The 25,447-nt window shown below is 46.8% G+C and overlaps 1 protein-coding gene across 1 annotated transcript; it reads right to left on the minus strand.

Annotated features, from left to right (window-relative positions):
* Positions 1–10,355: 10,355 nt before the first annotated feature.
* On the minus strand, positions 10,356–13,999 carry APLNR (apelin receptor). The gene has a single exon (XM_081240053.1). The coding sequence runs from the start codon at positions 13,745–13,747 to the stop codon at positions 12,596–12,598; it is 1,152 nt and encodes a 383-aa protein (XP_081096179.1). The 5' UTR covers positions 13,748–13,999; the 3' UTR covers positions 10,356–12,595.
* Positions 14,000–25,447: the final 11,448 nt, after the last annotated feature.

Genomic DNA, 25,447 nt, shown 5'->3' on the forward strand with positions numbered 1-25,447 from the left:
CAGTGCCTAGCCAAGTGATTGGCATACAGTAAATGTGTAATAAATATTTGTTGAATGATGAATGAGTGAACGAATCATCATGATTTGTCTTTAGTCTAATTTTTCGCCCTTTATCTCATACTCCTTTGTTTGTATCCCCTACATATAAGCCAGTCAGAACTGTTCCTCAAACTTCTCATGCCCTTCCCTGACCTTCTGCCTTTGCTCACACTGTCCCCTCCATCTGGATACCCTCCTATCACCCCCACTCCACATTCAAGTTCTCAAAATCCTAGTCAACATTCAAGGCCCATCTTCAACTCTAATGCCTGAAATTCCATCATTAGCAATTCTTAGAATCCTAGCGGGTCAGTTCTTAGAGATGGTAGTTCAAAATTGTATTTGCTGCTTCAGCTGCCCATAGTACTGCACTGAGGAGGATTCTGGGGTCTAGAGCCATAATCAAGCAAAGAAAATTGCCATCCATGACAATGGGAAGGGGATGACTGCCCTGATGTTACAGGTGGGGAAATTGATGTTCAGGCTGGTGGGGTGACTTTCCAGGGGACACACTTAGGTGGAGGCAGTGCTGAGAACAGAACTTGTGTCTCTGGACCATCAGTGTGGAATTATGTCAGGCTGCCTTGTCTACACCCCCAGACAGAGGGGCTGAGGTTCACACAGACTTGAAAGACTACTGAGATTGTGAATTTTAAATTTTAAAAATATATACGCAGTATATGATTTTTAACCTTTCTTTTCCAACGAAACTCTGACCAGATTAATTTTATACGCAAACTTCTGTCAGAAGTCTCTACTTTTATTTTTTTGTTACCACCAAGATAAAAATATTTTAAACACAAAAAGAAGAATTACCAACAACCACAATCGTGAAGCTAAGTACTCCTGTCTTCCTTATGCTGTCTTTTTAAGTGCAAAGATCTTCCAAGCTCTCTGTAGTGGAAAGTTCATCAAGTTCCTTTTCTTTGTAATAAAAAAGGTGAACAGGGAGAATGGGAGAAAATTAAAACCTATTTGCCATAGACTAAACATGTCCCCCCAAAATTCATATGTTGGAATCTAATCCCCAATGTGATGATGTCTAGAGGTAGGGGTGATTAGAGCATGAGGATGGAGCCCTCATGAATGGGATTAGCACCCTTATAAAGGAGACACAGAGCTTACTTGCCCTCCCACCATATGAGGTTACTGTGAGAAGACAGTTGTCAATGAGAAGCATCTGGAAGCTGTGAGAAGTGGGTCCTCACTAGACATTGAATCTTCCAGGGCCATGATTTTGGACTTCCCAGCTTCCAGAACTGTGAGAAATAAATGTTTGTTATTTATAAGCCACCCAGATTATGATATTTTTGCTATACCAGCCCTAATGGACTAAAACACTATGGCTTATCTCTTATATGCCAGAGACCATGCAAGCCCCTTGCAAACACTGGCTCATGGAACCTTCAAAACAGTCCTATGGGGTAACTACTTTATTATTCCATTTTACAGATGAGAAAACAGTCCATTGGTAAGTATCATGCCCCAGAACTTTGCTCCCCTGAGTGTGTTCCTTGGACTAACAGCATGCACATTGCCTGAGGTCTTTTAGAAACAAGATTCTTGAGACACACCCTAGACCTACTGAGTCAGAGTCTGTATTTTAACAACACCCCCCAGTGATTCTTCTGCACACTAAATCTTTTTTTTTTTTTTTTTTTTTTCGGTACGCCGGCCACTGTTGTGGCCTCTCCCATTGCGGAGCACAGGCTCCGGACATGCAGACTCAGCGGCCATGGCTCACGGGCCCAGCCGCTCCGAGGCATGTGGGATCTTCCCAGCCGGGGGGCATGAACCCGTGTCCCCTGCATCGGCAGGCAGACTCTCAACCACTGCGCCACCAGGAAGCCCTGCACACTAAATCTTAAGAAGCCCTGGTCTTGATGACACAAACAAACAGGAAAAGAATTAGGATTCAGAAAAGACCCGTCTAACTGTGTTCTTGACAGCATGGCAGCAGAGACTCTGACCGCAGTCCAGCTGGTGCACATTTCCTAAGTAGAATCACTGGTACCTCTTCCTGTACCACAAAGAGATCCCGACTCACTGTCCTCCTTGGCTGGGCTGAGCTTGGGGGAGGGTAGCTGCAGGCTGGACTTGCTAGTGCAAAAAAAAAAAAGTGGACAGCAGAAACACAAATGACATGTTTATGCAGAAAACAGGTTGGTTAAGTCCTCACTGACACAGTTGGACATATCAATACTACATTCGCTTGCCTGTCTCCTCTGACATTCATCTGTCAATGGACACTTAGGTTGCTTCCGTATCTTGGCTATTATAAATAACGCTGTTATCAACATTGGGGTGCATGTATCTTTTTGAATTAGTGCTTTTCTTTTTAATATATACCTAGGAGTGGAATTGCTGGTTCATAGGGTAGTTCTATTTTTAGTTTTTTGAGAAACCTCCATACTGTTTTTCACAGTGGTGGCACCAATTTACATTCCCACCAACAGGCTACAAGTGTTCCCTTTTCTCCACATCCTCGCCAACATTTGTTATTTGTTTTCTTTTTGATGATGGCCATTCTGACAGGTGTGAGGTGATATGTCATTGTGGTTTTGATGTGCATTTCCCTGATGATTAGCAATGTTGAACATCTTTTCATGTGCCTGTTGGCCATCTGCATTTACTCTTCGGAGAAATATCTATTCAGTTCTTCTACCCATTTTTTAATTGGGTTGTCTTTTTTTTTTTTTTTTGATGTCGAGTTGTATGAGCTGTTTATATATGTTGGATATTGACCCCTTATCAGTCGTATCATTTGCAAACATCTTCTCTCATTCAGTAGATTGTCTTTTCATTTTTTCAATGGTTTCCTTTGTTGCACAAAAGCTTTTAAGTTTAATTAGGTCCCATTTGTTTATTTTTACTTTTGTTTCCTCTGCTTTAGGAGCCAGATCCAAAAAAATATTGCTGCGACTTATGTACAAGAGCATCCTGCCTATGTTTTCCTCTGGAAGTTTTGTAGTATCCGGTCTTACATTTAGGTCTTTAATCCATTTTGAGTTTATTTTTGTATATGGTGTTAGGGAATGTTCTAATTTCATTCTTTTACATGTAGTTGTTCAGTTTTCCCAGCACTACTTATTGAAGAGACTGTCTTTTCTCCATTGTATATTCTTTCCTCCTTTGTTGTAGATTAATTGACCATAAGAGTCTGGGTTTATTTCTGGACTCTCTATCCTGTTCCATTGACTTATGTGTCTGTTTTTTGTGCCAGTACCATACTGTTTTGATTACTGAATCTTTGTAGTATAGTCTGAAGTCAGGGAGCATGATTCCTCCAGCTATGTTCTTCTTTCTCAAGCTTGGTTTGGCTATTTGGGGTTTTTTGTGTTTCCATATAAATTTTTAAATTATTTATTCTAGTTCAGGGAAAAATGCCATTGGTATTTTGATAGGGATTGCATTGAATCTGTAGGTTGCATTGGGTAGTATGGTCATTTTAACAACATTAATTCTTCCAACCCAAAAACATAGTATACCTTTCCATCTGTTTGTGTCATCTTCAATTTCTTTCACCAATATCTTATAGTTTTCAGAGTACGGGTCTTTTACTTCCTTAGGTAGGTTTATTCCTAGGTATTTATTTTTTTGATGTGATGATAAATGGGATTGTTTCCTTTGTTTCTCTTTCTGATAGTTCATTGTTAGTGTATAGAAATGCAACAGATTTCTTTATATTAATTTTGTATCCTGCTACTTTACTGAATTCATTGATGAGCACTAGTAGTTTTCTGGTAGCATCTTTAGGATCTTCTATGTATAGTATCATGTCATCTGCAAACAGTAACAGTTTTACATCTTCCTTTCCAAGTTGCATTCCTTTTATTTCTTTTTCTTCTCTGACTGCTGTAGTTAGGACTTCCAAAACTATCTTAAATAAAAGTGGCTGAGTGGGCATCCTTGTCTTATTCCTGATCTTAGAGGAAATGCTTTCAGCTTTTCACCATTGAGAGTGTTAGTTGTGGGTTTGTCATATATGACCTTTATTATATTGAAATATATTCTGTCTATGCCCACTTTCTGGAGAGTTTTTATCATAACTGGATGTTGAACTTTATCAAAAACTTTTTCTGCATCTATTGAGATGATCATGTGGTTTTTATTCTTCAATTTGTTAATGGTGTATCACATTGACTGATTTGAAGATACTGAAAAATCCTTGCATCCCCTGGATTAATCCCATTTGATCATGGTGTATGATCCCTTGTGTGTGTGTGTGTGTGTGTGTGTGTGTGTGTGATCCTTTTAATGTATTGTTGAATTCACTTTGTTAATATTTTATTGAGGATTTTTGCATCTATGTTCATCAGTGATATTGGCCTGTAATTTTCTTTTTTTGTGATATCTTTGTCTGGTTTGGGTATCAGGGTGATGCTGGTCTCATAGAATGAGTTCAGAAGTATTCCTTCCTCTGAAAGTTTTTGGAATAGTTTGAAAAGGATAGCTGTTAACTCTTCTCTAAAGAGGGAAGTGGGTGGTGCATCCTTTTTCCAAAGGGCAAGGGTTGCCTCCATGCTCTTCAGTCCTGGCACCTTGAGATAACAGTCCCCAAACTCTGGGTCACTGTTGTCCCTGATGCTGAAGTCCTTTCTCTGCCAAAGAGACCAGACCCAGCCCACATAGAGTGAAGGCTGGGTCTCTCTCTCTCTCTCTCTCTCTCTCTCTGTCTGTCTGTCTCGTCATCAGAGGCCACTTCATCCACATCATACAGGAAGACCTCTTGAATTTATGGACATATTCCAGACCCAGAAAAAGATTGCCAAATCTTCTTGGATGCCCTTAAACCCAGCCCAGATTTTCTCAGGGACCGGAAGAGAAGTTTTCCCTGAGTATTTTTATAGAGGGGGAAGTCCAAGATTTTATTTTCTATTCAATCAGTACATCCCCACCATCATGAGAGTGGGTGCCCAGACATAGATTCCCAGAAACTGTTTGACTCAGTGCTGGCTCCAGTTGGCTCAACAATAGCTTCCCCCGGAAGCCAGCCAGGGTTACACAGCATCATCCAGCCGAAGAGACTTGAAGACATAATTTCCAACACAAACACTGAAATGGGTCACTGCAAAGCTATAACTTGAGTAATTCTACTTACAAGAATATAAGAAGTGTCTCCCAGGACATGGTCCAAACAGTCCTGTATTCCGACTCTGTGGTTCCTAAGTAGCAGCTCTAAGAGGACCGGGATGGTTTGAGTCAGTGGTTAGTAATCATAGTATTCATCAATCCCAGTGCATCTCCTCTGGCACCGGTATTTAATTCATCTTTCTGGACTCTTTAAAAAGCAATCAGTTTGTTTGTTTTCAACAAAAATCAGTTTTTCTCACTTTCCTCCCACACTTTCTTCATCCAGTTGTTTAATCATTTAAGCAAACACCCTTTGAGCACCTGCCACATTGCAGGCACTGGGAATACAAAGATGTGTAAACACAGCACCTATGATGGGGAAGATGTCCATAGAGCAGAGGAGACAGGTAAGTACAGAGAGCTGTTACAGTGCAGCCAAATCAGGGCTCTTCTAGAAGCAAGTTTCCGGTGCTCAAGGGACATCAAGTGGAGGAGGAGTGGTCTGGCCGAGTAAGATAGTTCAAGCAGATTTGGTGAACCCACTTCTGATTATCCTCTGTCCATGTAAGAAGCAGCCTCAAGTAGGCAAGAGATGTGCCATACAGCTAAATAATAAAGGACAGAGTAACGTGGGGTAAGATGCCCGTTGGACACAAATATGCTTTCTATTTTTTTCTTTTTAACATCTTTATTGGAGTATAATTGCTTTATAATGGTGTGTTAGTTTCTGCTTTATAACAAAGTGAATCAGTTATACATATACATATGTTCCCATATCTCTTCCCTCTTGCGTCTCCCTCCCTCCCACCCTCCCTATCCCACCCCTCTAGGTGGTCACAAAGCACCGAGCTGATCTCCCTGTGCTATGCGGCTGCTTCCCACTAGCTATTTATTTTACATTTGGTAGTGTATATATGTCCATGCCACTCTCTCACTTTGTCACAGCTTACCCTTCCCCTTCCCCATATCCTCAAGTCCATGCTCTAGTAGGTCTGTATCTTTATTCCTGTTTTACCCCTAGGTTCTTCATGACCTTTTTTTTTCTTAGATTCCATATATATGTGTTAGCATACGGTATTTGTTTTCTCTTTCTGACCTACTTCACTCTGTATGACAAACTCTAGGTCCATCCACCTCACTACAAATAATTCAATTTCATTTCTTTTTATGGCTGAGTAACACTCCATTGTATATATGTGCCCTAAATAGACATTTCTCCAAAGAAGATATACAGATTGCCAACAAACACATGAAAGAATGCTCAACATCATTAATCATTAGAGAAATGCAAATCAAAACTACAATGAGGTATCACCTCACACCGGTCAGAATGGCCATCATCAAAAAATCTACAAACAGGGGGCTTCCCTGGTGGCGCAGTGGTTAAGAGTCCGCCTGCCGATGCAGGGGACACGGGTTCGTGCCCCGATCCCGGAAGATCCCACATGCCGCGGAGCGGCTGGGCCCACGAGCCATGGCCGCGGAGCCTGTGTGTCCGGAGCCTGTGCTCCGCAACGGGAGAGGCCACAGCAGTGAGAGGCCCGCGTACAGAAAAAAAAAAAAAAAAAAAAAAAAAATCTACAAACAATAAATGCTGGAGACGGTGTGGAGAAAAGGGAACCCTCTTGCACTGTTGGTGGGAATGTAAATTGATACAGCCACTATAGAGAACAGTATGGAGGTTCCTTAAAAAACTACAAATAGAACTACAGTGTGACCCAGCAATCCCACTACTGGGCATATACCCTGAGAAAACCATAATTCAAAAAGAGTCATGCACCAAAATGTTCATTGCAGCTCTATTTATAATAGCCAGGACACAAATATGCTTTTGACTGATGTCCCCAGGTTTCCAGTTGAATAAGAAAATGAGCCCTCGATGACCTTGAAGGTGGGATAGAATGCCAGACATTGGAACCCTGTGGCACTGAAGGAGGACCTGTGCTTTCAGCCAGCGCTTTAGCCCTCTGTGATCACTGAGGAGCTCCCCGGAAGATGGGTGTTTGCCTGCACAGCATCCTGCACTTCGCCTGCAGTGATGCCGACCACACTTTATTATTCATCGTTGAACTTCAAAAGAGCAGAAAACACTGGTATGTTATTTATCGCTCTAACCTTATCACCCAGCATGTGCCTGGTATATGGAAATAAAAATAGATTTGTTTTAAAAAGCACATGGAACAAAATACCAGACCAGTACTACTCAAAACTGTCAGGGTCCTCAAAAACAAAGCCCGAGACAGTGTCACAGCCAAGAGAAGCTTAAAGAGACACAATGACAAAATGCAATGAGGTATCCTGGATGGTATCCTAGAACAGGAAAAGGACATTAAACGTAAGGAAGTCTGAATAAAGTATGGACTTAGTTAATAGTTATTGTATCAATACTGGTTCATTAATTGTGACAAGCATGTCATGTTAATGCAAGAGGTTAATAATAAAGGAAACTGGACGTGGAATAGATGGAAACTCTCTGTACTAGGTGAGCAATTTTCCTGTAAATGTAAAACTCTTCTAAAATAAAAAGTTAACAAAAATATGGCTAATCATCTTCATGCACCTTTGTGCCCTCCCCCTGCCCAGCTGGCCCTCTACCCTTGCTCTGACCCTCTCATAGTCTCCATAAAAGACCTTCTCTCTTTGCTAAGCCTGGAGCCATGGAACATGCTCTTGCCTGGCAGTGAGAAGCCCAAGTTCCTTTGCCATCATCCCACTGTATGACTTTGTATAAATCATTTGCCCTCCATGGGCCTTAGTTTACCCATCTATTCAATGGGAAGGTAAGACTAGAAAGCTCTTTCAAGTTGCTCCATGATGACAAAGATGGTGTCTGGCTCACCTCAGTATCCACAGCTCCTAAGAGAGCCCTAGGTGCATAGGAGGCCCTGAATAAAAGTTTGTTGAATGAGTAAATCAATAAACATTGCTTAATACTCTAAATATAAATGGAAACTTCTAAAGCCAGCCCAACGTCTCCAAATCTCCTTTCTTATAAACTTGATTTTAAGCTCCCTTTGTGTCTTCTCCACATTGCTCATAGAGACTTTATAAGCATTTGAGCAGTAATTGAGAAGAGTAATGGAGAAGGTCAGGACCCTCAAGCTTTGAACTCCCTGGAGTTCAGACACAGTGGTACCAGCTGAGATGGCAGGGACTTCACATCCAGATCCTGTCACGCTGAGTGTCATCCGGGCTTCGGGGGCTGGTCTACCCAAGGAATCCATCGGCCCCTCTCAGCATCCTTCTCCAACAAGTCCAGCGTGAGAGGGCCCAGAACACCCAGCCCCTGTTTAGGAGACCCTGGCAGATCTCTTAGAAGAAGGCAGCACAAGCCCAGGGAGGAGAGAAGCTAGAAGTCACCAAAAAACAATCTCTGCCCCCCCCCCGCCCCCTGCCAAGTGGTCTAGAGACCCGGATTTTAGTCCCAGCCCCCAATTTGTTCCTCAGACACACTTGGAGATCTGGGCAAGTTTTTCTCTGTCTCTGCCCGGCTCCCCTCCCAGAGCTGGGGTGAGGTGGGCACAAACAAGAATGAGAGCTCTTTCTAGCTCCTGGGAGGGGCTGCGTTCTCTCCTACCCCTTATCTCTGGGTTTTCCTCTGCACAGAGCACTCTCCCCAGTCACCACCACCCCCCACCCTTCAGAGAGCAGGCTCCTGGCATGTCCCTTGTCTCCAGTCCCCCCTGACGCCCTGCCCAGGATCATTCATTGTCTCCACTAGGCCCTCAGGACTCTTTGTACATTCCCCCTCTCAGAACTGACCACGCCCCATTATAACCACTCATCCAACTTTCTGTCTCCGCCACCCAACCGGGAGCCCGCAACGTCCTGTTCCCCATTTGATCCTGTACCCAGCGTGCTGCCTGGCACATCGGTAATAAATAAGGACTCGAGTAAACAGATGAGTGAGTGAACAAATGAAGAAACGTGTGTGAACAAACGAAATTATGAAGCGCTCTATAATCTTATATTTTGGATAACCTACCTCAAATTTCCCTGGAGAGTTGGTGAGGTTCTGTTACAGGATCTGTTTAAAAAAAAAAAAAAAATCCAATAGCTTGTTGTTACAGTTGTAAATTCCTGCAGGTTTTCCCTGGTGCATTTCAGAAGAGGGAAAACAAACACCGATACCCCGGCCTCCAGCTCCCTCCCTGCCTCCCAATTTCTTCTTCCCACCCACCTCCTCCCTCTCTCCGTCTCTACTCTTTCCTCATTCTCTGTCTCTGTTTCTCTTTTGCTGTCTCTGTCTCTATTTCTGTCTTCTCACTGTCTCTCTGTCTCTCTTTCTCTGTTCTCTGTCTCTCTGTCTCTTTCTGTCTCTCTCTCTCTCTCTCTCATGCATTTTCCACCATTTCCCCTCCCAGCGCCCAGCCCCCTTCACGGAGGGCTCTCCACGTGTGCCAGGCGTCTTACAGATGAGATCTCACTTTCCATCCCAACCACCTGGCACTGCCTCATTCGGACTTTTGGAGAAACTCTGGTTAAGAATGTGGGCTTTGCAGTTGGACAGAGGCAGCTGGCTCCAGGCCTGATTCTTCCATGTACTCGCTGTGTAACCTTGGTCAAGGTACCTGACCAAACTCTCTGAGCCTCCACTCCCTTATTAGTAAAATGAGGTGAAAATGCCCCTCTCAGGGGGCTGCAGTGGTTCAAGGAGAGAATGGTGGTGAAACGTTACTCTCTGTTCTACTATGGAGATTGCTTTGGGGTCATCTGCAAACATCATTAGTACCTGGAGGTCTTTGTGGAAGATGGTGACCACCTGAGGACTGAATGGATGCTCATGTGATACTGAATGAGTGAATGAATGAATGAGTCTACAGCAGATGATAAAAGAATAAAGGGGCAAATGAATGAATGAGCGATAGGTCTACCTCCATGGGAAGAAATGTTGGTACTTCTCCCCTAGACCTGTGCTCTGGGCTCCCACATGTGTGCCCACTGATTCCACAGCTTTTCAGAGCACAAAGGCTTAGCGGCACCCTGTCCCTTTATTTCCTCTGTCTTCCCTGTTCTCACTCCAATCCTGTCCCTTCTCTGCTGTCTATTTTCTCCATCTTCTCACCCACCCCCACCCCGGCTTCCTCTCCAGTTTCCCACTTGACTCCTTTTAGGTCCCCTTCTCGGCACTGCTCCCGTCAGCCTATTCGTCCCACTTCCCACCTAGGAAGGGACCTAGGGGCCCCTTCCTCATCCCAAGACACTAGTGTGAGAAAAGGCTTCAGACACAATAGTTACACACACACACACAAAGATTTATTTGATGAACCGCAGTGACTAACAGGGTCAAAAAGTAGCATAGACATTCCAAAGAAGGGGCAAGTGGGGCAGCCGGCAGCCTCCTCCACCATCTGTCCAGGATCACCGATGGGGCCTCAGGGGCACCCTCTTCCCTTCTGGGAGCTTCCTCCAGCCTTGACTGGCTGCTTTGGGGACAGCCCTGGACTGAGAAAGTGAGTCTGTCTGTGGAAGATTCTGGCCTGAGATGGGAAGAGTAAGCTGAGATAAGTCCCTTCCCTTCTTCCCCTCCCTCTGCTCCCAGAGCTGGCTCCATCCCATCCAAGGTCAAGATGTCCACTGACATCAAGCTGGGCTCTTCCTGCCTCCATGGCTCATGTCTTGTCCTTCACGTCCAGAGTCCTCCAAGAACAAAACCCGGAATATACACACCCTGCCCTCAGTGCACAAAGGCCCCACAAGCATCTTCATCCTCAAAGCCTGTCTGGCGGTGTGGCTGTCATGCCACCAGTCTTGCCGTGACTGCTCCAGTCCCCGTTCCCAGCCCCCCAAGAAGCCAAACGGTCTGATCCTGACAGGAGGTGAGAAAAAAAACCCACCCAGTGCTTTCCACCACATGGCAAGCAGGTGTCCCCCTTTAGGAAGAGGGCTACTGACCCTGGAAAAATAAAGAGTGATGAAGGAGATGCTTATAAATTCAAAGCAAGGTTGGCAGGCTTGGGAAAGGGGTCAAGGGAAGCTCCCATTTCCCTCATAGAACTAGGGACAGCGGCACAGGGACCCAGAGCACAAGACTTCCCCAAGCTTTGGGCGCCAGCTGTTTTGGGAAGGGAATCTTCCTATAGGGAGCCTGGACACAGACACAGACTTCTCTCTTAAAGCGCGGACCAGCCGTCAGAGCCCCCAAATCCAGTGGGGCTGGACTCATTTTTATTCTAAATTGCCTCAGCATGACCCTTCTTCCCTCAAGGATATTGGGTGAAGAGCAGAGATCGGGGGAGTAGGGGGGGTGAGTTCATCCAAGTGACAAGAAACACAGGCACACCGCTCGTGTGATGCTCATCCTCGTTTACACATATGTACACACACAAAGCAAGCGTCCCACCCCCACCAAAGTGACCCTTGGCACCCATTCACACCAGTGCCCAAGAAAAACATCCTGGAGATGTCGGGATGGGGTGGAGAGACAGGGAGAGACCTGCAGCTCACGGTTCTGGAGGAGGTTGGAGGGAGGAGGATTTGGGGACGGAACCCAAGCAGCATTTAGACTAAATGCAGACTCCCTCTCTTTCTCCGGTTTCCCTTCCCAGGTCCGCATTCATATCATGAAACCAAGGAGCCTGCTGCTTCATCAACCCCATTGCCTTCCAGTCCCCACAGAAAACAGAGGATGAAGGAAAAGGGTCTAAGGAAATCTGTAGAAAGCATATCTAGTTGGCCTCATGGAGGGGCTGCAGGAAGGGAGGCCCCCTTCATGGATGGCTCTGCCTCCAGCGCCTGAAATGACAGCAAACCGCTCCAATTTGGAGGGAGGCTCTGGAGCCCCCAGCTGCAGAGACAGGAGAAGTAATTCTGCTGATACCCAGCCTGCCTCCTGCCCGGCCCAGTCCCATTCCCCCATTCCCTCCCCGGGCACTCAGGGAACAGGACAAAGAGCTTGAGCAGGGGCAGTGTTTGCAAGCTTCAGGATTCTTAACCCTTAGGAGCCCTTCAGAACAAAGAAGTCCAAATGGAAAGGAGGGACTGAACGAGGAAGAGGAGCTATGGGAGAGGGGGTGGGAGCCAGGAGGTACGGATTCTGAGTAAAAATTGCAGAGAGAAAGGGGGAAACAGAGAGAGGAAGAGGGGCGAGACACCTAAAAGGAAATGGGGGGAGAACAAAAGCTGGAGATCCAAGAAAAATGCTGGGGGGAAATGAACTGTTACTGAGCCAGGACACACATCATTTTAGTTTCTCCATTGTATACACGTAGAGAAACCGAGTCTCAGAGAGTTTAAGCGACAGGGGCAAGGTCAGTCTCACAGAGACTGAGTGGCCGAGCCCAGGTCTGCAGGGCTCAATCTCTCTCCACTGAACCACAAACCTCTGAACCAGAGCAAAGGGAAAAGGAGGACAAGACGCAGGCAGGAGGCAGGGAAAGGAGTCAAGTGCAAGAGAGAAGGTGCCCCCGGCTACCTGACCTTCAGAGAGCAAGGGCAAAGGCTGGGGCCGGGCAGAGGGCACCAGGCGCCCGCGATCCCAGCCCTAGTCAACCACGAGGGTCTCTTGGCTGTAGGGGATGGATTTCTCGTGCGTCGGCTCTCCACCCTTCCCGCTGCCGGGGCCGGGCCCCTGGCTGTGCCCGGAGGAGTAGCTGGCCGACTTCTCCCCGCTGCTGCTGTGGGAGGCTCCCCCGCACCTGCTCTGTCCCCAGCAGAGCACGGAGGCGCAGGCCTGGCGGAAGCGCAGGTCGAAAAAGGCGTAGAGGAAAGGGTTGAGGCAGCTGTTGACGTAGCTGATGCAGGTGCAGTAGGGGAAAACGTTCAGGAGGAAGATGTCGAAGTCACAGGGCCAGTGCAGCAGGCTGCCCAGCATGTAGAGCGTCTTCACCAGGTGGTAGGGCGTCCAGCACAGGGCGAAGGTCACCACCAGCACCACGATGATGCTCAGAAGGCGGCGCCGCTTCCGCAGGCCCTCGATGCGCTCCTTGCGGAAGTGGCCGGCGATGGTCTGGGCGATGAAGAAATAGCAGGTCAGCATGACGGTGAAGGGCACCACGAAGCCCACGGCGGTGGACGAGACGCCCAGGCCCACCTCCCAGGCCCACTCAGAGCTCGGGCTCGCCACCATGGAGTAGTCCATGTAGCACTGCACCCTGGTGCTGTTCTCCACGTGGAGGATGGCGCCGGTGGAGCGGAACACCATGACCGGCACGGCCAGGAGGGCGGCCAGCACCCACAGGACGGCCGTGGCCGCGGCCCCGCTCACCCGCAGCCTCAGCCGAGCGTTGGCCATGGGCCTCACGATGGCCAGGTAGCGGTCGAAGCTGAGGCCGGTGAGACAGAAGACGCTGGCGTACATGTTGACGAAGATGAGATAGCTGCTGAGCTTGCAGGCGAAGGCACCGAAGGGCCAGTCGTAGTCCCGGTACGTGTAGGTGGCCCACAGCGGCAGGGTCACCACGAAAGTCAGGTCGGCCACCGCCAGGCTGGCGATGAAGATATCAGCCGAGCGCCTCTTCTCGCGGCTGCTCCGAAACACTGTCCAGAGCACCAGGCCGTTGCCCGTGGTGCCCAGCAGGAAGACCAGCATGTAGATGGCAGGGATGAGGGCCCCCGAGGACTTCCAGTCCGCGTACTCACACTCAGACTGGTTGTCTACCCCGTAGTAGTTGTCGAAATCGCCACTTTCCTCCATGCTGGGGAGCCAAGTCGGGCAGGGGGTCCCGGGGGTACCAGCTCCGTGGCTGTGTCGCGCCAACTCAGCAAGTGCCCTCAGCTGCTGGCTGGAGCCTCAGAGGGCAGGCGGGAGGGGCTGGAGGTGTCCAGAGCCCTTCCTAGCAGCAGATGGAGCTGCCTCTGGCTCCTCTGGACCCTGAAGGATGCCTCCCTCCAGCAGGCTTCCCTCCACCCCGTCCTGCCCTGCCCCAGCCGCAGCTCAGACACTTGCTCGCGCCCTCCTGAGTCTCTGTCTCCTCCTTGGCTGTCCCTCCCTCCTCCCACCTCCAGACCAGCCCCTCACTTGTGAGTCTTAGGATCTTGAAGTTACAGCCCACTTTTTTTTTTTCCTTCTTGTCCCTGGGCAAGTGGACCAGATTGACCCCTGCAGTGCTGGGCAGAATGTTATCTGTGGTTTGCAGCCTGCTCTCCTCCTCGCCCGGTTTCTCTCCCTCTGGTTTCCTCTGGTGTTTGGAGAACCCCTCCTCAGTCCTCTGCACCCTCCTGTTCTCACCCCCTCCCAGGCCCTCTAAATGGGGCAAATTATGCAGATTGAAACCCAGCCTGAGCTGGAGCCGGGGAGGGTAGGGGGCGAGGAGGGTGTGAGATTTCGCAGGATGGTCTCAGCCTCTGGCATGCCCTCCTGGTAGGCTGGTCTGTCTCCTCCCCTCCCGCCCTCCCAGCCCCACCCCGAGCAGACTTCCCTCTATCCTTCCCCTCACACCCTCCTCCTTTACACCTCGGCTTTGACCCTCTCTCTGTGGGGATGTTTGTGGTCTACAGACCCAGTTATAGAGGGATTTCTCTACGATTCATAAGCTGTTAGCAGATTACAGTTTTCAGATGGCACAGGAAGTTTTAGAGGGTCGAGGAGAGAGTCACCGAAGAAAGAAACCTCAGACTAAAGTATCTAATCAAGCCATTAAATCTATGGGGAAACTGAGGCTGAACAAGGTAAATGTCTTGCCCAAGTTCACAGGATAAATTTTGTTTTGCTTTTGTTGTTTGCTTTTCTTCTTCTCCAAGCACCTAACTCAGTGCCTGGCAGGTAGTAGGTGGTCACTAAATGGTTGTTGAGTGAATAAGTAAGTGGATGGATGAATTAGGGAGTGAGTGAAAAGGGGCGTCCATGTATAGAAGAACGGGTGTTTGAATTACTATGCAGTGAAAACACGGATACATTTCAGTCCCTGAGTTCTTACTGCCGTACATAGACCAGGCAGGGCATGTGGGGGTCAGGAAGTCATAACTGAAGGAAGAGGCAGAAAAAGCGGTAGCCATTTAGTAGATGCTGTGGGCACAATCCCATAGAAACTGACTTTTCCCTGTCTATTGGCCTCTCCAGGACCTCTGGGCAGGAAGGAGAGAATGAGGCACAAGATAAGATTAAAAACATGCACCCCTGAGAGTAGAGAAGGCCATCTGAAGTTGGGCAAGAGTGAGATGAAGCAAAATCCAGAGATGAGTCTTGGCCACATTCAAAGCAAAAGGCTTACAGAATTAGAGTCCGTTATCTCAAGCAAGAGTTAGTCAGAAAATCTTCTCCAGAGGTCTTAAGACAGGGACCCCAAACTCAAATACTCACAAGGACCAGGCTAAGAATGTATCTGGGTAAAACAAGCAGCCTGAGACAACAGGGAGTGGTGGAGACTGGCAAGGGGGGCAAGCATACTCTATCAAGAGGAAGACTCCCGGGCGCCAATCTCCGCTTGCCACACAGAAATGTGGAAGCTACCATGACCATGCCTTCTGATTTTTCTACATAATTTCAAATTCTAGATTTTATGAGAAATTTCCAGACTTGTAAATTTGGGGAATTCCATTTTTTTTAAATAAGAGGACAGGGCAAGTAAAACATGTCCCCAGGCCCCCCGTTGGTGCCCTTTGAACGGGAGCTTACCCAGAATAGAAGGAAGCAGAAAAACAGGAAGGATAGGCCAGGAGGAAGAAACGTAAAATGCAAAGAGAGGGAAATGAAAACAAGCACGGACAAAGCCTCAGAGTGTAATGGGGAGATGCAAGAAAGGAGAGGCAGAGAAAGATAAGGAAGATCCTGAGGATCTCGGATGACCTTTCCCTAAAGGCAACGTGCAGATGCGAACATGTTGGTGTTTCTCATGAGGATTAATTATTGAGCACTTACTACATGCTAGACATTCTTCTAAACATTTTCTATTTTATATGTCTTCATGATCTCTTTTAATCAGCAGAAACACTTTAGAAAGTAGGTACCCTCATTCATCTCAATTTACAGTAAGGAAACTGAGGTACAGGGAGGTGAAGTGACTTGGCCAAGGTCAGATCAGAATTTGAACCAAGGCTGTCTTGAGTCTATGAACTGAACCACTACATTCCCAAAGAAAAAACTCCAACCCGTTTTAAATTGGGGGATTTGCCATCTGTAGAGAGTATAAAAATGTAGGATGGTGCTAGAATACCTGTGGTTTACTTTGAAATAAGCTCTCTTGGGTGAAATTAAAAATAGATTGACTAAAATGTGTTCGAGATACTCCCCACTCTTGATTAAACAGAGTATAAGACACTGCCAGGCAATAGCCTGTGCACCTTAGCCTGATCTAGAAACTGCCCTGTGACCAGCTATTCCCCAAGAGGATTTCCAGTTGCCTGAGGCCAGGTAGAAAGTTAACAGGACCCGCCTCTGGAATCGTGGCAGTCTGCAACATGGTGCTCCGGGCACCCAATAGGACCCAGAACTGGGGCTTCTTTGATCTCACAATACACAGGGCAGGAATTGCTTGGGGCCTGCTTGCTCCTGCACGTTTGTCTAACAGAAGACTGTGCAGGTGGCAGAGGGGCTGTCATTATAACCTGACAGCAGGCTTGGGTGAAAATGTTTAACCTTCAGCCATGTTAGACTTCTTCAGTGATTACCTTGACCTATCAAAAGGGACCTAGGTGTCCAGCAGGAATCAGCTCAGGTCAGGTCACAAGAGATGGCCCTTCCAAGATAAAGGCCAAACGGAAGGAAGCTCAAGAGAGAGGGGATATGGAGATATATGTATACATATAGCTGATTCACTTTGTTGTACAGCAGAAACTAACACAACATTGTAAAGCAATTATACTCCAATAAAGATATTAAAAAAGAAAATGCAAAATAAATAAATAAAATGACCAAAAAAAAAAATTCAAGACCCCCAGTGAATCCAGAGCTTCTCTGGTTTTCTCAGAAAGATGTGGGCACTTGTGCCCTTTGCAGGTAGGAACACAGAAGGAGGTGAGCAAGTGAGCTCAGAGTGTCCCCCCAATCGGCCAGCTGTTCCTGGCTGCTCCCGCTTGAATTCCGAGCCAAACAGGAGCCCAGAGACCCTGTTGGGAGAGGAGACGGATCCATCTCTTTAATCCTCTGGCCTCCAGGCTCTCTGACTCAGAGAAGCAGTTAATCTCACCAGAAGAACCAGACTCACTGAGATGGGAGGGAAGAGGGAGCCAAGGCTGGGAGGGGGCCATTGACTGGGGCCAGAGAGGGTGGGGTGCTGATAAGATCTGGCCCCCAGCCGAGAACCAGCTGGAACCGGATGGCCTGAGTGCCCTGCCATGGCAGCCTGAACGGGGCAGGATCAGCCAGCTTTGCTCCCTCACCCCGCCTGACATCCAAGGCGCCTGGTCACCCAAAACAGAAGATGAAAGTTTACTCAATGGGACGAGTAGCTGAAGGCTGACCTTACGTGCCCCCAGGGCTCAGAAGTTAGCCCTCTCCAGACAGAGAGTACCTGGGCAGAGCCTGCTTTTCATGTCGGTCCCCCCGAACTTGGCAATGGTATATATCCACTGAGTTAGAACCAAAGGAATGCGCTCGGGGAAAGGACAGAAGAGGTTGGGTCTTCACCGCAGGGCTGCTCTACTGCACTACCAAGGGCACCTTTTTGCTGAACTGAGCCAGAAGAACCTACCGTGAGCCATCTGGCAAAGCAGCAGCAAGGCCAGACCCTTGGCCAGTGTCCTCACACGCCCCACCGGGGTTGGCCGGCCCTGGAGAGGCCAAGCAGGTTTCCCGAGGGACTTGCCCCTCTCCTGGGTGATTTCTTTGGGATACTGTTTTGAGTCTGGCAGACCAGCGCCCCAGACCCGCTGTGGGCCCTTTGAGGAGCGCCCAGACTGCTGGGGGGGTCCAGTGACTCCACAGCCCTCGCCCACCCCACCTCCAGGGTTGTCCCTGGCCTAGAAGGCAGAGAGTGGCTTGGCCCTGCGCCCGGGCCGTGTGTGACTGCGCACACTTGCGGCTCGGGTGGAGTCGCTAGCGAGCAGGCGGGACCTGTGCGCGCCCGGGGTGCGCCTGCGCGCTGAGCGCGGTATTCGCGCACGTAGTGTGTGGTGGGGTCAGGGACCTGCATCAACAGCCTCCTCGAGGACAGGAAAGGCGGTTAATTGACTCTCTCTAAGGACTTGGGATGAGGGGAAAGGCTTGAACCTCGCCCAGACCTGGCCCCAAGCCTGGGTGCAGGACATCAAAGCGGAGGCTTGCCTTTCTCTGCCCCTCGCTGACTTCTCACCTCCTCCCCCAGCTGCCCGCTGCAGCCCCCTCACTTCACAGGTCTGCTTTGAACTCAGCTTCGGAACTCACCCAGGGCACCAGGGCCCTGTTCTCCCCTTCCCAAGGGGCAGCAGCTGTGTCCCTCACAGCTGGTGGTGTCATCTGAGGAGAAGGGGAGGGCAGGCGAGGGAAGCAGGCGGGGTGCCCAGCCCACTCCCTTTTCCTCCAGCCACACTCCCTTCCCCATTCCAGCTTATCTGACCAAAAGCAAATGGCCAGCTGCCTTCTGACCATTAAAGCAGAGCCCCCTTGGCAGCCCCTTCTCCCCTGGCCATTTGGTGCTCCTTCAAACTCCCAGGCCAGTCTCCGGAACTCCTGGATCTCCTGAGCTCTGGGGACAGCAAATGCAGGAAAACCCACCGGCCTGGGAGCCAGGAAATATGAGTCCCAATTTCATCCTGATCACGAATTCATTCACTCAACAAATACTTATTGAGCAGCTACTATAGTGTGAACAATTCAGACCGTGTCCCTGATCTCCTGCATGTACATCCTAGAGGCCGGAACGAGACAAAATAGATGCGCAGTAAGGAAATGCAATGAAATCTATGGATAATGACAGAAAAATACACGGAAAGGGGACGCTTTTTGACAGGGTAGACCACGGGAGTGCAGGGCTTGGGAGTCGCTGACATTCTAGCTGAAACCTGAATGACTAGCTTGCTGTGTGACCCTAGACAAGGCTCTTGCCCTCCCTGAGCCTGTTTCCCTGTTGGTACTTGAGGACATTGAACCAGCCAGAGCTAGCTTTCTGTGACTCTGGAAATTGTGGCAGTGGCTCCCAGAGGTGTTTGAAGAAATGGATTTCCTGCCAAAAAGATCAAAAGAGAGAGGCAGACTGACTTGGTGGAAGTCAGTGATGGGCAGGTTCAGATCAGAATCCGTTCTCCCCGTCATGGCACCAAAACCCATCTAATGTTTGTTTTGTTAGACTGTGAGTAAGAGGCATCTGGAAACCTTTCCTTATCTCCTCACCCACCCCTCTCACGCCTCCACCCACCATTACCCACACCCCCCCACATCCCTACGTAGCGTGGCACCCTGTATAGAGTGGGCATCTAATAAATACACAGGGACCATTTGGCTGCAGCCAGAAGGACCAGCATTTCTATAACTTCAGAAGCCCTATAAAGTCAGGGCTTTCTTTAAGACCACCTGGATGGAGGGCTAGTTTCCCATGACTTAGAATAGAAAGGACTCCCTAAATTGCATTGAGGCCATTGACTTCCAAGCTGAGGTGATGGGCCTTAAGAGGAGAGTAATGGGGGAGAGGAAGTAGCACAGGGCCAGCATCAGCATTTCATAAAACCTTTTGGAAATGACACCTTCCCCGCCTCCCCCTTAAGGAGATAACCCTCCCTACATGTCAAGCTTGGATTTTCACACCTCGAAGTGGTAATTCTGGTGACTACTTGCTGCTCAGGATGCTTTGATGAATAAAAGCTAGAAAGATGAATTCATCATTATTTAATAAACTGAGTGGGCTAGATAAACAGAATCCTCCAAAATGATAACTCATGTGTCGGGGGAGGACAAGAAAGCAGGCAAAGTGGCCTTTGCCAGTGAAAAAGCTTACAGTCACTAATCTGTTCCATATACTTGACTTTGCCGATGAGGAAAGTGAGGCCCGTGGAGGGAAAGGGAATTCCTCCAGGTGTCCCCACGGGATCAAGCACACTGTCCCCTGTGCCACTCTGTCTTCCCCTCGCATCCCTGAAGGTTGCATCCAGAGGAAGGCGTTCTTCCTTGGAGGCTGAGAAGAGGGCTGGCAGGAGGCAGGAGGACAGGAAACAGCGCAGAGGCCGGAAAGAGGTCAGGAAGAGGCGGACAGGACCCGACCCCCGCTCGCACCCAGCCCTATCAGCCTTCAGGAGAGCAACAGGGTGTTTCCAAAAATATTTACAGTGAGTCTAAATTAATGAAGTACTGTATCAGCGCTGACAATGGGAGGATGTGGGGCGGAGCCCTCCAAGGGAGAAGACCAACGCAATCAGTCCAGAGGCTGCACAGGGGCGACTGAACTTCAGGAAGGCCAGCCTGGCACCAATAACCGAGGAAGTCAAGCCCTTCACCCTGGGGCCAGAGCAGGAGACAGCACTGCCCATCCAGGCTGCCTAGAGTCCACACTTCCCAGGGACAGGGAGACATCCTAGATTCTCAGAATTGCAAAGAGCATCCTTAGCCTGCCACCCTGGCCCAATCCAGTGCAAAAATCTCCTCGACAGCACCCCGGTCCGAGGGCCGTCATTCAGGGGCCTCTTGAATACCTCTGTTAACCAGACCCCCCACTCCTGCCGCTGGCAGCCCATTCCCAGTCCAATTCGGGGCATCACTGCTCATTCAACAGTGTTACCTTCAATAGAGCAGAGTGGTTCAGAGCATAGCACAGCTGCTCACCAGTCATATTGCCATGGGTGAGCAGCCCAATCATTTCAAGGCTTGGTTTTCCCATCTGTACAATGGGAGTCACTATAGTATCTACCTTATGGGGTTGATATGAGGTTCAACAAGAGAGTAGAGGTAAAATACCCAACTTGGAGGGAACCCCATGGAGGCAGAAAGACATGAGCAAAAGTGCAGAGATGTGAAAGAAAGAGCTTCAAATGTCATGGGGCTAAAGTTAAATAAGGCTGGGAAAGCCACCCACCATTTTGTCGCCATTAAAGTGTGACCAGAGAGCTGGACCTGCACTGTCTGGTACATTACCCACTCACCACAGTAGCTATCAAGCACTTGAAAAGTGACCAGGGTGAGTGGAGATGAGCTACAGCTATAAAATATACGATGGCTTCAACGTACAAAGAAAAGAATATAAGAGGTCGCATTAGTAAGTTTTTATATTGATTACATATCAAATGATAATATTTTGGATATATTGAGGTAAATAAAATATATTATTAAAAGGAATTTTACTGGTTTCCTTTTTTTTTTTTTTTTTTGCGGTACGCGGGCCTCTCACTGTTGTGGCCTCTCCCGTTGCGGAGCACAGGCTCCGGACGCGCAGGCTCAGCGGCCATGGCTCACGGGCCCAGCCGCTCCGCGGCTTGTGGGATCTTCCCAGACCAGGGCACGAAACTTCATCGGCAGGCGGACTCTCAACCACTGCGCCACCAGGGAAGCCCCCTACTTGTTTCCTTTTTTAATGTGACTACTGAAAAAATTAAAAGTACACGTGTATTTTGTGCAGAACTTTTTGCGAATATCTCTGATTTTTTTCAGAGGAAAATTCTTTTGCATGATATCACCATGTTAAGAGAATGAACATTTGTAAGTTTGGTAATGCGCCTCCAGGAATTTGGGTCAGTTTACACTCCTAACAATAGTATATGAGAGTGCTTATTCCACTGCACCCATACTAACATAGGATATGACCATTACTTTGCCAATTTAATAGCAAACAACCTCATCTCATTATTAATTTTTGTCTATTTGATTAATGATGCTTTGATTAAGGTTGAACTTCCGTGCACATGTTCATTAGCATCTATATTTCTTTTGTGATTAGCTTGTTCATGTCCTTTGTCCACTTTTATTTTAGAATGTTTACATTTTACATAGTGACATATGAAAGCATCTATATGTAAAGGATAAAAACTCTTGTCATGTGTATTTCAAATATTCTTCCCAATTTTTTTAAAAAATAGGTTTTTTAAATTATAAAAGCAATAATGTTCATGATGCAAAGTTTAGAAACTATGAAAAGTAGAGAGACATAAGTAAAAGTCATAATAATAAAAAAAACTATACTTCAATTAAAAAAAAAGAAAAAAGAAAAAGTACACGTGTAGTTCCCAGTATATTCCTATGGGGCAGCGCTGAGCTAAAGGATCAGATCTAAGCTTTAAGACGTTCACTCCGGAGCCATCTTGAATGGGCAGGCTCATTAGGAAACAGCTGTCTAAACCAAAGCCCTGTACTAAGGGGAGAACTCAGACTTTTTTGGTCCCAAAGTAGAATCGGGAGGGATATGATTTCTCTTCTCCTTACACGAGAGCTCCACGTAAATACAGTAATAAATAAATACAGTATACAAATAAAGTAATAAGTAAAGCTTAACACATCCTGATAGGTAAAGTTTATCAGGCACTGCAAACACATATTTAAATGCTTTTCCCAATGTAATTTCACAAAAATTTTTTAAATTCATAAAAATTTTATAAGGTATTAGAAAAAAAAACTTATGGTTACCAAAGGGGAAAGGTGGGGGTGAGGGATGAATTAGGAGGTCGGGATTAATACATACACATTACTATATATAAAATAGATAATCAACAAGGACCTACTGTATAGCAAGGAACGCTACTCAATACTCTGTGGACTTATATGGGAGAAGAATCTGAAAAAGAATAGATACATGTATATGTATAATAGATTCACTTTGCTGTATACCTGAAACTAACAGAACATTATAAATCAAGTATACTCCAATGTAAAATAAAAATGTTTCAAATAAGATAAAATATATAGTTCTAGTAATTAGATTAGACTAATTAGACTCTGATTAGAATAAATCAGAGTCATGAAACAAAAATATTACAGGTGGGAGAAACAAAAGGAGCTTAAGAAGTAAAAAAAAAAAATTTATAAGATAATTTACATTATGATTCCCATTTTACAGATTAGTAAACCAAGGTTCAGAGAGTCACATCACTAGCTGAGGAGCAAGCAGCTTCTGTGTAACAGAGGGAGGATTTGAACTCTCAGCTTAGACTCCAGAAGCCTGAACGCTCTATAGCCAGGATATACTCTCTCGATGCAGGACTCTGCTTCTGCACCCAAATGGTGCCTGCTAGTGCTTCACTGAAGGGGGATGCCAGAGGAATCTCCTACACGGAGCCAGCTTTCTCCTGCACTGCAGTGTTAGCTCAATTGCAAGCAGCCTGTCTGCACCGTGAGGTTGAATTTAAAAAAAAAAATTCACCTAGGGCTGTCATCCAGGGCTCACAAGAACTCACAGGACTATAATAGCAAAATGATCCTCTGCAAGACCAACATGCTTTGCGATTATTTAAAAAGTAAACCCTGAAGGCAAAAAGCCTGGTTTCAAGTCCTGGCTCTGCTATTGTACCTCTCCAAGCCTTGATTTCATGAACTATAAAAGGCAGGTAATAACAGACAGCAGTGGTCAGAATTCTGAGGTACGAGATAAAAAGACTTAGGTCTGTGCCTGGCACAGAGCAATTGCTCAGTAAACATTGCCTTTACAATTATCTCACTTAATCCTCACAATAACCCTATGGGATAGGGAGGGTCCTTTATGATAAATAGGAATGATAACATTCCCAGTTGGCAGATGCAGAAATTGAGGCACACACTGAGCTCTCAGGAGGACTTGGTGGCCTTGGGTCAGAGGTGGGAGCCCAGAGGCATCGCAGGCAAATGTAAAGAAAACTGCATTTCAGGGCCTAAGACTACAGTTTCACTTGGTGATGGTCCGAATTGTTCTGGTGACTCAGGAAGAAAAAGGGAAAGAAATTGAGGCACAAAGAAATTTGTCCACTTTCCTAAATTTCCAAGTATAGGAAGTAGGATTCAAACCTTGGATGTCTGTTTCTAGGGTCTGAAGTCTTTTTTTGGGAGGAAGGGGCGGTTGCAGTCTTTTTTTTTTTTTTTAATTTTTTAATTAGTTTCTGCTTTATAACAAAGTGAATCAGTCATACATATACATCTGTTCCCACATCCCTTCCCTCATGCATCTCCCTCCCTCCCACCCTCCCCATCCCACCCCTCCAGGCGGTCACAAAGCACCGAGCTGATCTCCCTGTGCTCTGTGGCTGCTTCTCACTATCTATCTACCTTACGTTTGGTAGTGTATATATGTCCATGCCTCTCTTTCGCTTTGTCACAGCTTACCCTTCCCCCTCCCCATATCCTCAAGTCCATTCTCAAGTAGGTCTGTGTCTTTATTCCCGTTTTGCCCCTAGGTCCTTCATGACTTTTTTTTTTTTTTTAAATTCCGTATATATGTGTTAGCATACGGTATTTGTCTTTCTCTTTCTGACTTACTTCACTCTGTATGACAGACTCTAGGTCCATCCACCTCATTACAAATAGCTCAGTTTCGTTTCTTTTTATGGCTGAGTAATATTCCATCGTATATATGTGCCACATCTTCTTTATCCATTCATCCGATGATGGACACTTAGGTTGTTTCCAGCTCCGGGCTATTGTGAATAGAGCTGCAATGAACATTTTGGTACATGTCACTTTTTGAATTATGGTTTTCTCAGGGTATATGCCTAGTAGTGGGATTGATGGGTCATATGGTAGTTCTATTTGTAGTTTTTTAAGGAACCTCCATACCGTTCTCCATAGTGGCTGTACCAATTCACATTCCCACCAGCAGTGCAAGAGTGTTCCCTTTTTTCCACACCCTCTCCAGCATTTATTGTTTCTAGATTTCTTGATGATGGCCATTCTGACTGGTGTGAGATGATATCTCATTGTAGTTTTGATTTGCATTTCTCTAATGATTAATGATGTTGAGCATTCTTTCATGTGTTTGTTGGCAGTCTGTATATCTTCTTTGGAGAAATGCCTATTTAAGTCTTCTGCCCATTTTTGGATTGGGTTGTTTGTTTTTTTGCTATTGAGCTGCATGAGCTGTTTATAAATTTTGGAGATTAATCCTTTGTCAGTTGCTTCATTTGCAAATATTTTCTCCCATTCTGAGGGTTGTCTTTTGGTCTTGTTTATGGTTTCCTTTGCTGTGCAAAAGCTTTGAAGTTTCATTAGGTCCCATTTGTTTATCTTTGTTTTTATTTCCATTTCTCTAGGAGGTGGGTCCAAAAGGATCTTGCTGTGATTTATGTCATAGAATGTTCTACCTATGTTTTCCTCTAAGAGTTTGATAGTTTCTGGCCTTACATTTAAGTCTTTAATCCATTTTGAGCTTATTTTTGTGTATGGTGTTAGGGAATGATCTAATCTCAAACTTTTACATGTCCCTGTCCAGTTTTCCCAGCACCACTTATTGAAGAGGCTGTCCTTTCTCCACTGTACATTCCTGCCTCCTTTATCAAAGATAAGTTGGCCATATGTGCGTGGGTTTATCTCTGGGCTTTCTATCCTGATCCACTGATCTATCTTTCTGTTTTTATGCCAGTACCACACTGTCTTGATTAC

Source organism: Mesoplodon bidens (genome assembly GCF_964165515.1).
Source record: "Mesoplodon bidens genome assembly, chromosome: 7".
NCBI classification, from domain to species: Eukaryota; Metazoa; Chordata; class Mammalia; order Artiodactyla; family Ziphiidae; genus Mesoplodon; species Mesoplodon bidens.

Excerpts from the sequence above, each read along its gene's own strand:
- APLNR (XM_081240053.1), bottom strand. The coding sequence starts at position 13,747 with ATGGAGGAAAGTGGCGATTTCGACAACTACTACGGGGTAGACAACCAG.